Raw genomic sequence first — 14,012 nt, 5'->3', positions numbered from 1 at the left:
TATCAGAATAGCTTCGCCACGCGGGAGCACTTAAGAGGCAATCTTCAGGCTGCCGTTCGATGCGCAAATTTCGCGAAGCAGACGGAACGTGTCAAACCCCCGAAACCGCAAACCCACGCGCGACGAGAGGGGGACGAAATGAACAAGTCTCAAGTGAGAAAGTTAATCGTGAGTAAACCGAAACGTCGACGAGGGGGGCATACCGAACGTTAGACATAGAAAGGGGAGCATAATCGAGCCATGCGCACGTATACTCAACCTCGCTGCGGCGCTGCCGCAGCGGGTGCAGCAGCCGGCGGCGGCGGCAGGAGGCCAGGGGCCCTCCTGCACACGCGTCGCGCTCAGGGCCCGTGGTGGGGGCGTATCTGCATCGTACGTTGTATGTATACGCGTATGGCTACTTCATCTGTGAAAGGACACCATAGATCTGTACGTGGGACTGGGGAGGGGGAGAATCGGAGAGGGTGAAGGGGTAGGGCCTAGAGGAACGCGGGACACAAAAAAGAGGGTAATGATACAAGGCCCGCCCAGCCCCGAGGCCAAGACCGAGACAGTAGTGGGTGCCGTCACGCCAGCAGCTGTGTGCGCAGCACTGGGTGTTGGGAGAGACAGCACGGGTAGTGTGAGGGTGGGCGTAGGTGGGCAGGGCCGAAAGAGCCGCAGGCTCTGGGAGGGATGATGTATGTCATAGTGAAGTGGAAGCGAGTGGACCGGTAGAAGCACAGTGATGCGAGGTGCGATGGGGGATTGGGGAGGGCGGCTCATGGGGGGTACAAAGGAGTCCGTGCAAATGGAAAATGGGGTGGGTGGGGGAAGCGTTCAGTCCGCAGGGGGATGGGGGTCGTATAGACATTGAAATAAAGAACACAGATATGAGACCGCAAGTTCGAGTGATGGATGAATTGGTGGGGATGAAGCGGGACGCTGTCGGATGGATGAGAAGATATACGACTCCACACTTTTGACAACTCACCCAATAATTTAGATATCCAACACTGGAGTGCGTGTCTTGTCCGCTGTAACACCCAGACCTACAACAGCGCGACCTTGTTTACGTTCTTCTTCCATACGGGACCGAAGTCTTTCGAGCTGCCTCTCTTTCGACACATATCCGCGCTCCTTCGGAGTCTCGGGTCGCGCCACAACTGTTGCATTGACGAATGACGAGTCGGAGCGAGTATGATCGGGACTCGAGCCATTACTCTTGGGGTTACTTGATTCCCAGGAGTCGCCACCGGTCCGAGGGGACCACAACATAGAAGGGACGAAGTTCGTGAGGGTTTGGAACGACAACCGAGCGGCAATCGTGGGGGAAGACATGAAAGCGGACAGAGACGGGGAAGACATCGCGGGAGACTGAGCAGACGTGCTGCTCAGATCCATAGCCGTGGCAGTGGGGCAGGGTGTGACCGAGTGAGACCTAGAAGCCGCTTCGGCTGTAAACAGGGGAGCGCACCGGGGAATCAGATACGAACATGCTCGGAAGGTGAGTGCTGTAGGGAAGCCTACTTGGAGCAGGAGGAGACATGACGGGGATACCGCTAGGTCGGGGCGCAAAGGATGCGCGGGTGGGCTGGGGCACGAAGCACGGTGCCTTCAGCGGAACCGGAGACGAAGTGGCACGAGGAACAGGTATGAACGTGGGCGCTGTTGACACGCGTCTGGGAGGCGTGGAGAAAGACATCGGCGAAGTGTTGATGCGGAGAGGAAGCGAGAAGGACTTGGGAGATGACATGGGAGAAGAAGCGGTAGAGACGGGGATCATGGAAGGCGAGGACGACCGAAGACGGGGTATGCCGGAGGGGCTAGGAGTGTTGCGCTGAGACTTGAGTTGAGGGAATGTGAAGCTATCGTCGCCCTCATCTTCGTCAATGGGCTCAAAGACTTGGGTCGACTTCCCTGTGGACTCGGGAGTAGACGTTACCGAGAGGGCCGGCGTGCTCGTGTCAGCGTCAGAATCAGCGAGGTAGGACGCGGGCACGTTGAACGTGAACTTGATGCCGCCTTCGTCCTCCTCCCCAACGAACTCTTCATCATGGTCGTACTTGTCATTTTCGTCATCATCATCCTCTTCGTCTTCTTCCACCACGACGTCGAGGGGGCGTTCCATCTCGGGCGACATGACAATCTCTCCAACATCTGCCGGAATGACAAAGGGTGGGAGGTCGTCATCGAACTCCTCAAGCGCCTGAGAGAACAGCCTCTTGTTGCTCTCGATGGAATGGAGCTTGGAGTCGATCGGAGGAGAGTTGTCGACGTCCTCCAGGCATCCGAAGAAACGGTCCACATCCTCGATGGGGCGTTCCACAGTAGGCACAACCGGCGCGTTGGCAGGGAAAGTCCATGCCTTGACGAGAGAGGCGCGACGAGCGTGCGTGGGCTCCGAGGGAGAAGGAAGCGGGGAAGGAGAAGGAGAGCGGTTAGTCGAGGGCGCAGAGACCGAGTCACCAGAATCGGTGGACAGGCGGGGGGTGGCGGAACGCGCGTAATCGATAACCGAGTTGTAGGACGACGTCGTTGGGAAATCGTACTCGTCATCATCTTCCTCCTGGTCTTCATACCGTGCCAGTTCATCATCTTCATCGTCAGTTGTATCATCCTCGTCAACTTCATCGACAACCTTCAGATCGGATCCGTAATCCACCGAGTCGACGTCGGTGAATGAGCTCTCAGAGTCGATGGAACGGAAGCCGAGACCGCGACTCTTGCGAGCGATGGATGCGGGAATCGGCTGGGCTGCGGCGGTAAACGGCCGTGGGGTGTCGAGTAGGCCGGCGATATCTAGCTCGCGCTCCAAGTTCGTACGTGCCTTCCTCTCCTCGACGAGCTCCTCGCGAAGACGCGCGCACTCTTCGTCAACGCTGCGGAGACGTTGGACTTCAGCGTTGAGACGGGCGACATCTTGTTGAGAACTTTTGAGGCTCTTGTCCGCGATATCGTACCGCGCCAGCACTTCACCCATTGCGGCGGTCTTCTCTGAGACGGTCTTCTCGAGAGAGCACTTCTCCACTTCCAGCAGTCCGACGCGCTGGCGGGCGACCCACGCGTCACGGCGCTCGGCCTCGAGACGCTTAGCGTGAATGTCGATCTGGTATTGAAGGTCGACGACGCGGGTACGCCAGCCGTCGACATCCCTCTTGAGGTCGTCGCGCTCCGCCTTGAGATCCGCGATGAGCTGCAGCATTTCGTCCGACGGCTCGGAAGAAACAGCCGAAGAAACATCGGAAGCGAAGGACACAGGGCGGGACCTCGAGCTGCTGTTGCGTGCAAGCGCCTTCTCGAGATCAGTGATGCGCTGTACCAAGGTTTCATGAGCCTGGAACAAAAAGTGCTGTTCGCTCATGGAGAGAGGGCGTCCACGCTGCATGCCGAGCTGCCCCAAATCCATGCTGCCGGAGCTCGAAGCAGAAGTCGGGCGCCGGCGGTCGAGGCCGGTGGAGATAGGTGTCATCTCGGGAGTGGGGAGACCAAAGACGGATACAGTCTGGCCGTCCGAGTTTGACACGTATGAGATGCTGCTCCGCCGAGAGGGCGGGGGTTGCGTGTTCTCCGTGACGAGGTTGAGTGGTGGGCGGCGGCCAAAGGCGTTGGGAGAGGGGGAGGGAGAAGGTGAAATGATAACAGACTGCCGTTTGTTGGCTCCCGGGCTCTGAGACGCAGGAAGCGTCAGCGAACGCAAACCTGGACGAGGGCTGGGTGTCGGACTGGGCGTGATAGGTTCGACGCTGGAGTTGGCGACCAATGAGAGGGAGAGGGGACGAAGGTTCAAGATGGCGGGGCGGGGACGAGTAGGAGGGGATGAGGGGGTCGAGATGGTCGCACTTGCAGGAGACTCCTGGACAGGACTCATGATCTCCTTGGTTTCCTCCTCCTCTTCCTCCTCCTCCTCAACCAAGGTGCCAAGGACCTCGCTCGACGGAGTTGAGACCATCACGCGAAGGGAGTCGCGCTTGCTGCCCATGAAGCCTGTACCCGGGGGAAACGACGGCTTGGACGCTGGGATATAATTGAATATAGGTGCAGAAAACGAAGCAACTGGGATACTCACGAAACTCGAAGCTGCCACGCTGGGGAACCTCAGGAGCGTCCAGCTCGGGAATCTCGACTGAGAAGGTGTTCCCTGCATCCTTTCCCTCCAACGCCCACAGAGCTCGCCGGCGGATCGAGTCCTTGTCACCGAGGTTGATGTTGTCTTCGGAGCTGGAGATGGGGATGCTCGGGAGAGCGATACCCATCAGATCTGCGGATTCCCTCCGGGTTGAGACGGAAGAGAGGCGGCGATGGTGCGAGTTGCGCTTCGAGCCACCAAGGGAGTTGCGGGTAGGGGAGCCGGGGGGAGAGTCAACCAGTGGGCTGGTGGCAGATACGGGGGTCGGGAGGGAAAGAGACACGGAGACAGAACCATTGCGGGAGTGAGAACGTGAATGGCGAGGAGGAGGGGGTGCGCCAAGGGGCGAGGCAGGCTTGCCAAACGTGAAAGAGCTCATCTGTGTGGGCGGGGTTAATTGGGGATGGAGGCGCGTAGAGAGGCGCATAGAGGCCGGTGTGTGGTGATTCGAAGCGAACGGGTAAGAGAAGCGTGGAAAAATCGCGTGCAGGCAGGACGGAGAACATGCGCTTAGAACTCCATCTCGGGGCAGTATAAAAGTGAGCACTGACCCTCGTCCTTTCGGCGTCGACGCCGGCCTGGAAGTGAGAGTCGTGGTCCATGATAGCGATTTTTTTGGGTTTTCGAGTTTTTTCCAAAGGAGAGACAGTTCCGAGATACGGAAGGTGAGCGTGCAAAAGAAAGGCAGGACCACGGCCACAAGCCAGGGAGGGATCAGAGGGCCCGGAGGGGATGAGATGGCAAGCCAACGCTGACGGACCAGAATCCAAACCTGCTCTCGAAATACTCCCACCCGGCAGACGCTGGCGGGTGTTCCCACGTGTCTCTCATTTGCTTCGAGGCCCGAGAGCGGGCGGCGCCCCTCTGTCGGCCCTGGCCCGCCCTGCCGCCCCTGCCGCCCCGCGCCGGACGCGGTCGATACTTCCGCACGTCCTCCTCAATCTTTCTCCCTCGCCCCGCCTCCGTTTCGCTCGCTCGTCTGCCCCGCCTGCCCCCGCCCGCCTCACCCAGTCTGCGGCACCACCGACCACCGACGGGCCCAATCCGTGCCTATCACGGGACCTTCCCTACTCAACTCCAGCTCTCGGACGCCGCCTCGTCCATCGTCCATCACAGCCTCAGCAATGGCCGCAGTGGTGAAGCTGATCCCCGGCCGCACCGTCTTTTTTGTGTGCGACATCCAGACCCGCTTCCGTGCGTCCGCCCGCGCGCATCTCCCGCCGTTCCTGTCGCATGATTCCAACAGGCCACCATCACAGGCACCTTCATCCACGGCTTCGACCACGTCGTCGCCACGGGGAACAAGATGCTCAAGCTCGCGAAGGTGCGCACCCGCTCGCCGCCGCCCCGCGCCGCCGAAATAGGCTAACCCCGCGCCCGCGTGTGTCTCGCGCGATGACAGGTGCTCGACGTTCCAGTCATCATTACTGAACAAAACCCTCGAGGTACTTGTTCACATGCGCCGCGCAGCACCCTCGGCCGCCGCGCCCTTGCAGCTTGCGCTAAGCCATCGTTTCAGCCCTCGGGCCCACCGTCCCGAGCTCAACACTGCGCCGCTGGGCAGCCTCCACCTGGGCACGTTCGAGAAGACGGCGTTCTCGATGGCGATCCCCCCAGTGACCGCGCTGCTCAAGCAACACAACTTCAAGTCGGTCGTGCTCTTTGGCATCGAGGTCAGTGCCTGGCGGGCGTTTGGGTCGCATTACGCGCTAACGCGACGGTTCTGCGATCCCATCAGTCCCACGTCTGCGTCCAACAATCGGCACTGGACCTCCTGCAGCTTGGGTACGACGTTCACGTCTTGGCTGACGGCGTGTCCAGCACGCGCTCCCAGGAGGTGCCCATCGCAATCGCTCGCATGCGCCAAGCAGGCGCTCAAATCGTCACCAGTGAGAGCGCGGCGTTCGAGCTGCAGAGTGCGTGCCTCACGTATTTTATGTTTCTCGTAAGACTTCAACTGATGGCATCACAGCGGATGCGAGCAAGGATAACTTCAAGTACTTTTCTCGTCTCATCAAAGAAGAGGCAGAACGAACGGAACAGGCTCTGGAAGTATTGGCAGCCCCAGCTTCGAAACTCTGAGGGGTGAGCCTTTCGCAGAATGACAGCAATTATCTGGTGAAAGGCAGGTTGTATCGTGTAGATCACTTACTGTAAGGGATGTTTAATAGGGAGTCGAGGACTCTGATGTACCACCGACGCCTCAGGCCTCGGCCTCATGGCCGAACCGCAGGACGCTCGGAAGAGTAGCATGACTGATTTATCATGGGCCAATGAGCTTGATACCATTTTTGCGACAATACACAGCGATGCGTGGTTTGACCTCGTACAGAAACGACTGCAAAGATCGGGTGAAACTATGCGTGCAGAGATACAACATGCCGATCCACCAGAGAGAAATAAGTAGCCGTCCGCGGTGCGGCGCGGGTCGTCATTAAATGCAGGCGCAGTGCACACTACACACGATCAAACAGAGTCAGCACATTTAAACGAACAGCTAAGCGAGCACAACAAAAGGCACCGATCCTCGTACTTATATACGTAAAGTAAAGACATCACCACAGGACGTCGGAGATCGGACACTAGGGTAGATCGCGCACGTAGGCGCAAGGAACATACATGACGCGGCGAGCTCACGTTCGCGCACAGGCACACACTAAACGGACGCCACCGTACTTGTGGAACGTCCCGCCTCAGCTCCGCGGCCTCTTCCCCATCGTCAGCCCTCATATCCTAGATCCCGCTCCATCGCCGCCGGGCGGGCCCACCGACCCCACCGAAGCCGACCACAAGGCTGCTCACGAGCGGGCCTAGTGCGTCGGCCCCTGCTGCTGCACCATGCCCGTGAAGCTGTCAGGGCGGCGCATGACGTCCACGAACTGGTTCCACTCCGAGAGACCGAAGCCGATCGACGCGCCCCACATTGAGGATTCATCCGCGGGGTGGAAGCTGTCCTGGCCGTCGTGGACGCCGTGCTGGTGGTGCGGGAGCGGCTGCTGCATCATCTCGGTGTGCGTGGTGGCGTAGCGGACCATCGGGAAGGATTGACCATTGGGCGAGTACTGCTGCTGTTGCGGCGGATGCTGGGGGTGTTGCGGCGGCGGCTGCTGCTGCAGATGGGGGGTGTACTGCGGCTGGTGTTGGGGGTGGTGTTGGTGCGGATGCGAGTGGGCGTGTTGATGCGGTGGGGGTTGCTGTTGCTGCTGCTGAGAGTAATGTGGGGCGTTGAGTTCGGGCTGAGCATTCGACGTCCACCGCGTCGCCGATATGGGTGCTTGGGTTGTTTGTACAGTGGGCGGAGCCGACTGTGGCTGCTGGGGTGACTGCTGTGGCTGGTGCTGGAGTTGACCTTGACGCTGCGAGTTGTCCGAGTAGCCGCAGAATGCCCGGGGGTGGCTTGTGCCGGCTGTTGCGCAAACAGCGCGGCGTCGTAGCGGTTGTACCCTGGCGAGTCCGCGGATCGGGAGTACGGAGCGTCCTGGTATGGGAAGGCCAGCGTCCTGACCAAGCTGAGCACCTGTGCCTTTCTCCGCTCGCGATTATGGTCGGAGAGCTCGAGCAACTCATCAGAGTATAAGGGTGCCAGTGCCTGGAGGATGGTCAGTGCCTTGTCGGCCACGGGCATCCAGCGGCTTTGCTCCAGAGAAGCGATCGCTTTGCGGATATTCTCCCGGAAAAGGTTCGCCGCGTCCTGATCGGGCTTCGTGATTAGCTGGAATGAAAAGAACATAGCGGCCGAGAAGACGTGGAATGGACCCCAGTTCATGTGACCTGGTACGGCGAGGGCGGTATTTGAGAGGAAGTCGGGACGGGTCTGACCGACGAGAGCAATCAGCTGTGACGCCGCGCTGACTGCGATCTCCAGACTTTCAGGGACCTTGGCGTAAGGACGGTGGAGGGTAAATCGGATGTGGTGGTAGGCTGTTCTGATGATTACACTCTGGACTCCGAGACGCCTCACGGACGTGATGGGACTGGCAAGCGCGCGCGCGATTCGGAACTCGTCGAGGTCGAGCTCGGAGGGAAGGGAATCGTACCAATCCGTCAGGGCCTTGTCCTTTTCTTGCACCGAGGTGTACGGCACGGCACGGAAGGAGACAGCATCGTCCATGATGTCTCCCAGGATGTAGGCGAGCTTGAAGAGCGCGATGTTCGGAAGGTAGAGACGTTGCAGCTTGTCCAACTTGGGATCACAGTAGGTCGGAAACTGGGTATTGAAGTGGTGCCCAGCGATAGCGAGTGGCCGCCCGAACATAAACGCCTGCCAACGCTCGAGAAGAACGATGTGCCACCATGCCCAACGTCTTCGCTCTGCCACATTTCTTTCGAAGCGTGTCGAACCGGGATCACGGTGAAGACCATCGCCGTTCCGATGGTGACCAGTTCGCCGCGAACGCTCCAAGTCTCTTCCGGATCTTCTTTCGCGAAGGTCAGGTAATGGCTCCGGATGAGCATAAGCTCCACCAGTTCGAGCGAGTACGACCGCCTTGACTGCCGGCAGAACGGCGGTAACGGTCGAGCGCCGTCCGCATCACGCTATAGCATTTGCTTCCAAGCTCCTCGCATGTCTCCGACGTATTGGAAATGAGAGGGTGTCGTGGAGGGAGGTAGCGGGCTGCAAGTGCGATGACGATGCTGACGGTGGCAAGAACGAGGCGATCCCCGTATTTACCGGTCTTGTATCTCTCCCATCCGGCTAGAAGGGCTGGTTCGTTGACGTGACGGTAGACCCAATTGCAGTACTCGAAGTAATACTGGACGAGGCCGTCGATCATGTGGGGCGGCGGCAGCCGAGGGGTCAAATCATGGTCCCACTCCCCGGTGGAGCCGTTGAGCTCGTTGGTGTCTGGCAGTGTGTGTAAGGGCGACGTGGGGGATGAAGGGGTGGCAGGACGGTCAACTTGATCTTCGTCGTTGTCCGTGGCCTACAAGTGGTCACGGGGATCAGGGTGGGCACACGACATGGGCCATGGTCAACACTCACAGATATGAGATGAGATGCAGCGCAGGTAGGGCCTAGATACAGGCCTCCGGATGCCTGTTGGCCCAACATGCCAGGTGCACTGGTCATGTCGACGTCTTCAGATCGCTCTTTGTCCTGAAAGTTGACTTCCGCGTCGGGGCTTTGACTCGAGGGATTGTGGTCGTCATACGCTGATGGCTGCGAAGCATATATTGGTCTCCGAGCCGCCTCGGGGGAATAAGTCGGGGCGGATGGGCGTGACGCCGACTGGGCGAGAACATGGCTTTCTAGTAAGGCCAAGGAGTTGCGGATGCGTGTGAATTCGACCGAAGGGTCCAGAAGTGGACGGCTGATTTCGATACAGGCCCCGATGAGCGGTGCGCAGATTGATCATTAGGAAGAGGTCACTCACTGTTGATCTACGGCTCCTCTAAAGCTGGGGTCCGCTTCTTGTCCTTGGTAGCATTGCGAGGTCGTCCCTTGAAACGAGAGTGCATGCTATATTGAGGTACGCAGGAGGATGAAGACAACGAAACACACCTCGTAATACACAAGAAGAACAGGGTCGATTCCTGAGATTCCGAGGAGAGCGAGGAGATTAAGTCAGCAAAGTGGCCTTCGGAGGAAAAGATCTGGACGCGGAGCCCTCGCCACGAATCTCCCCAAGAGCCGATCCGAGCAGGTGGAAACTCACCTATCGCACTTGAGCTTGCTGTTCCTGCACGGCTCGCAGTTGATTGCCTTTCTGGCCCGCTTTGGGGGTGGACGCACATCAGGGCCACCAGAGTCCATGAGATCGTGTATGCCGCTTGGACCGGGCGAACGGCCGCGGACCTGCTTGATCCTGGGGGTGGAGAGTGAAACCGAAGAAGTGGCGTTTGCTGAAGGGATGTGGGCACCGTTCAGAGCCTGCGAGGCCGGCATGTCTGGAATTCCCGAGGTGAAGACCAGGTGCGCAGCAGGAGCGTCTCTGGCTGTCGTAACGCGCCTGAGGCGGGAAGGGGAGGCGAGGACAGTGGGATGGTGGGAAGTCGAGGGCGACGTCGGGGACGACAGCGAGACGCGAGCATGATAGGAGCGTCTGTGCGCGCGGCAAGCGCTTTCAACTGCAAACGGCAACACGCATGCCCGAGGAGAGTCCTCCGCTGGGCCGCCTCTTCGCCGCGTCCCACCGTGCGCGTTGACAGGCATACTCACCGTCTTCCCTTGCAGCCGTCTCGCGAGCGGAGCACGCGGACCGCGGGACCTGGGGGCACGCGGCGGTCAGGCCGTTGAGGGCGCGGCGGACAGCGCGAGAGGCAGCGCGGGGAGCGAGAACATGGTGGAGGAAAAGCAAGGGCAGTGAAACAATCTCTTGTCGAACGGCCGGTACAATGTCCGCGGCCTCCGCTGCGTCCGGCTCGCGGGTGCGCGGGACGTTCCAGAGATCGCACCAGATCCGATCTCTCTGAAGTGATCGGCGTGATGCGAGCGCTGCTGCCTCTCCTCCTTGTGTTCGCGTGGCCGATGTGCTTGGCGACGCCGGAGACGGTTTGCAGCAGTGCGAGACCGGCGCACTCTGTACTACTTCTGCTACTACCTAGTTTGCGGGGACAAAGGTGAGGTCCAGCGCATGTTCATTATTGACGATCCAAACATGCAGTATTAGTGAGTACTAAACTTGTACTAAACAGCAAGTCATCGTTCTGACACATTGCCAAACGACATCAAGATTCAAGAGACATCCGTCCGGGGCGGGTAATGTCTCGGAGAGTCTGTGGCAAACAGGCTGCGTTATACAATAGATGAGGCCCCTCTTCCAAACCTCTCCTCGTACTTTTACTTACGCCCGCCGTTCTTGGCAGGCCTACAACGTTCGTGAGAGATTTTAGATCGGGATAGGGTTACAGGATGCATCAATTGTTGCTCATAAGACCTTATCGGATGGGAGATGTCCCAAAGAGTGCGGGCAACCTCGAATGTTCTCGAAACTTCGCGTCTCTTTCCCAAGTATGAGGTGCGAGGATGATAAAAGTGTCTGGGAGCCCTGCCGCCTCACACGCTCTATACGACTGCTATCCACCACCCTTATTCTCTCCCTTGCTTTCTACTTGACGATATGGCCGACGCCCTGAAGGACCAGGGAAACAAGGCGTTCCAGGCAAAAGATTACGACAAGGCCATCGACCTCTTCACTCAGGCCATCGAGATCGCCCCCACAAATCATGTCCTCTGGTCGAACCGGAGTGCTGCCAAGGCCGGTAAGAAGGACTATTCCGGTGCGCTCGAGGACGCGGAACAGGTGTGTCCTGCCCGAGCTCCCCATCGCGCACGCGGAACTCATGCACGCGGTCCGCATACAGTGCGTGAAGGTGAACCCGACATGGTCGAAGGGCTACGCACGCACAGGCGCCGCCCTCCACGGGCTTCGGCGATACGACGATGCCATCCAGGTATACGAGGACGGCCTCAAGATCGAAGACAGTCCGCAGATCCGGAAAGCCCTCAAGGAGGTCACAGACGCGAAGCGTGAGTCCCTCCCCACCATCCCCATCCCTTCGCCTGCCCCCTTCGTCCGCGCGCTGATCCTCGCCCGCCCCTCAGAGTCCTCAAGCGAGGGCGAGGGCGGGTTCGGCCTGAACAAGCTCTTCGCGGACCCCGAACTGCTCGCGAAGCTCGCGCGGAACCCGCGCACGGCGAAGCACCTCGCGGACCCGTCCTTCGTCCAGAAGCTCCAGTTCTTCCAGCAGAACCCCAAGGCGGCGGAGAGCGCGCTCGGCTCGGACCCGCGTATGATCGACGTCCTCGGCGCGCTCATGGGCATCGACATGCAAGGCTTTTCGCGCGACGAGGGCTCGGACGAGTTCCCGCCCGGAGTCGACCCCACGAACGTGCAGACGTTCGGCGGCGGCGTGTCCGCATCGAAATCGACGTCCTCGCCTCCGCCGCCCGCGCGGGAGCCACCGCGGGCGTCGAGTAGCAAGGCGTCAGAGCCACCAAAGGAAGAGGACGTGGAGATGTTGGACCCGGAGGAGGCGGAAAAGAAGAAGGCCGCTGAAGCGGAGAAGAAGCTGGGCACGGAGGCCTACAAGACGCGCGACTTTGACAACGCGATCGCGCACTTCCAGAAGGCGTGGGACACATGGCCGAAGGACGTTGCGTTCTTGACCAACCTCGCCGCCGCGCACTTTGAGAAGGGCGAATATGACGAGTGCATCAAGGCGTGCGAGAAGGCCGTAGACGAGGGCCGTGAGGTGAGCAGTCTTCCCTTTCCTACTCCGCGCGTGGCCGACCCGCGTCGCGCAGATCCACGCCGACTACAAAATGATCGCCAAGGCGTACGGCCGCATCGGCAGCGCCTACCAGCGCAAGGGCGACTTCCCCACCTCGGTCAAGTTCTTCCAGAAGTCGCTCACTGAGCACCGCACGCCCGACGTGCTCAACAAGCTCCGCGCCGCCGAGCGTGAAGCCGCCGAGGCCGCCCGGCTCGCGTACATCGACCCCACCAAGGCCGAGGAGGCGCGCGAGGAGGGCAACGCGCTCTTCAAGAAGGGCGACTTTGCCGGCGCCGTCAAGGCGTACACCGAGGCGATCAAGCGCGACCCGCAGGACCCGCGCGGCTACAACAACCGTGCTAACGCGTACACGAAGTTGGCCGCGTTCCCAGAGGCGCTGAAGGATGCAGAAGAGGCGATCAAGGTCGACACCAAGTTCGTGAAGGCGTACATCCGCAAGAGCCATGTGCTGTTCGCGATGCGCGACTACACCAAAGCAATTGAGGTCGCGCAGGAGGCGGCGGACGTCGACGAGGAGCACAAACACTCGAAGGAGATCCAGGACATGGTGATGAAGTGTCAGCAGGCCATGTTCTCGCAACGCAGTGGGGAGAACGAGGAGGAAACGCTCCAGCGCGCAATGCGCGACCCGGAGGTTGCGGTGAGTTTGCATGGCTGCTGGGCCGACGTGTGCACTGGTTTAACTTGTTTACGTGTAGAGGATCATGGGCGACCCGATCATGCAGTCTATCCTCCAGCAGGCGCAGGGCGATCCTGCCGCGCTACAGGATCACATGAAGAACCCTGCGGTACGCGCAAACATCATGAAGCTCATCAATGCGGGCATCATCAAAACGCGGTAGTCGCGTCATGCCGCCGCTGGGCATTCTTGCGCTTTCCCCTGGTTCGGGCCGTTGGATGTGTCGAAGTCATTAACACTGTGTATCTATACTCCGCGTGTAATTCACCTCAGCTCATTGCTCTCCCACACCACCCTCTATGCTGTGAGCATCTCGTTATTTTTGCATGAAAGATCGTCATACAGTGACGGTCAAAAGTAATGCACACCCTGGCTCTGGCGTCTAGTGCGCTTCATGGCGGGCTCGAATCTCGTCCGTTTGAGACGATTTCTGTATGTACGGGTAGATATTCTGAATGCGAACCTGTGGGTACTTGTTTGAGAAGATTCGGACTAGTATTGAGCGAGATAGGAGGCAAACTCTGTGAGCCACCCTGTCACAGCTGTCACAACTGTGGGCAGGGGGCGACAATGCATGTCTGTAGAAGCAGAACAGCAGAGAGTTGAGAGCTGCGATTTATTTGAGGCTTATTAGGAGTCTGAATGATGCTCTGTGTATGAATTTCAGGCTGCAGAAACTTCTGGTTGGGTCATGTTTGAGCAAACATGGTTTTGAGCTGCCTCAACTCAAATCCGACCATTTGTTCGCACAGGCTCGGTCTGACTGCTACTGCAACAGTATGGAATATTTTTAACATGCTCATAGACGTGATTGATGCAAAAAACCAGAGGAGAAAAGGTGCAGATGTGGTTGTAGAAGGTGCACTGTGGTATTGATCAATGTCACACACATCACAAATCGATGTCTAGAACAGGACAAAGGACCCTGTGAGGCACGAAACTGCTGTGAGAACTCCCCATAAAGAAAGGCTTTCAGATAAGGCACGC

The 14,012-nt window shown here is 59.1% G+C and overlaps 4 protein-coding genes across 4 annotated transcripts; 2 read left to right on the top strand and 2 right to left on the bottom strand.

Moving 5' to 3' along the window:
* Positions 1 to 1,420: 1,420 nt before the first annotated feature.
* BXZ73DRAFT_40176 (uncharacterized protein) lies at positions 1,421 to 4,710 on the bottom strand (the record flags this gene model as incomplete). The annotated part of the gene is made up of 3 exons (XM_048018522.1): positions 1,421 to 3,996; positions 4,049 to 4,487; positions 4,660 to 4,710. The coding sequence occupies 3 exons, from the start codon at positions 4,708 to 4,710 to the stop codon at positions 1,421 to 1,423; spliced, it is 3,066 nt and encodes a 1,021-aa protein (XP_047881838.1).
* Positions 4,711 to 5,232: 522 nt separating this feature from the next.
* Positions 5,233 to 6,190, top strand: BXZ73DRAFT_40532 (Isochorismatase hydrolase; the record flags this gene model as incomplete). Its single annotated transcript, XM_048018594.1, has 6 exons — positions 5,233 to 5,302; positions 5,368 to 5,432; positions 5,511 to 5,641; positions 5,673 to 5,781; positions 5,847 to 6,024; positions 6,081 to 6,190. The coding sequence occupies 6 exons, from the start codon at positions 5,233 to 5,235 to the stop codon at positions 6,188 to 6,190; spliced, it is 663 nt and encodes a 220-aa protein (XP_047881837.1).
* A 728-nt stretch (positions 6,191 to 6,918) lies between these two features.
* Positions 6,919 to 9,995, bottom strand: BXZ73DRAFT_87457 (uncharacterized protein; the record flags this gene model as incomplete). Its single annotated transcript, XM_048024572.1, has 9 exons — positions 6,919 to 7,504; positions 7,528 to 8,369; positions 8,391 to 8,417; positions 8,468 to 8,599; positions 8,644 to 9,033; positions 9,093 to 9,420; positions 9,484 to 9,550; positions 9,612 to 9,643; positions 9,766 to 9,995. 9 exons carry the CDS (start codon positions 9,993 to 9,995, stop codon positions 6,919 to 6,921), a joined length of 2,634 nt encoding a protein of 877 aa, XP_047881836.1.
* Positions 9,996 to 11,169: 1,174 nt separating this feature from the next.
* On the top strand, positions 11,170 to 13,188 carry BXZ73DRAFT_40692 (activator of Hsp70 and Hsp90 chaperone; the record flags this gene model as incomplete). The annotated part of the gene is made up of 6 exons (XM_048018626.1): positions 11,170 to 11,352; positions 11,414 to 11,579; positions 11,655 to 11,941; positions 12,011 to 12,304; positions 12,357 to 12,986; positions 13,045 to 13,188. 6 exons carry the CDS (start codon positions 11,170 to 11,172, stop codon positions 13,186 to 13,188), a joined length of 1,704 nt encoding a protein of 567 aa, XP_047881835.1.
* Positions 13,189 to 14,012: the final 824 nt, after the last annotated feature.

This window comes from Epithele typhae (genome assembly GCF_022376455.1).
Source record: "Epithele typhae strain CBS 203.58 chromosome Unknown BXZ73scaffold_4, whole genome shotgun sequence".
Taxonomy (NCBI): Eukaryota; Fungi; Basidiomycota; class Agaricomycetes; order Polyporales; family Epitheliaceae; genus Epithele; species Epithele typhae.
The sequence above is the reverse complement of the archived record's forward strand: the minus strand, read 5'-3'. Positions and strand labels throughout refer to the sequence as shown.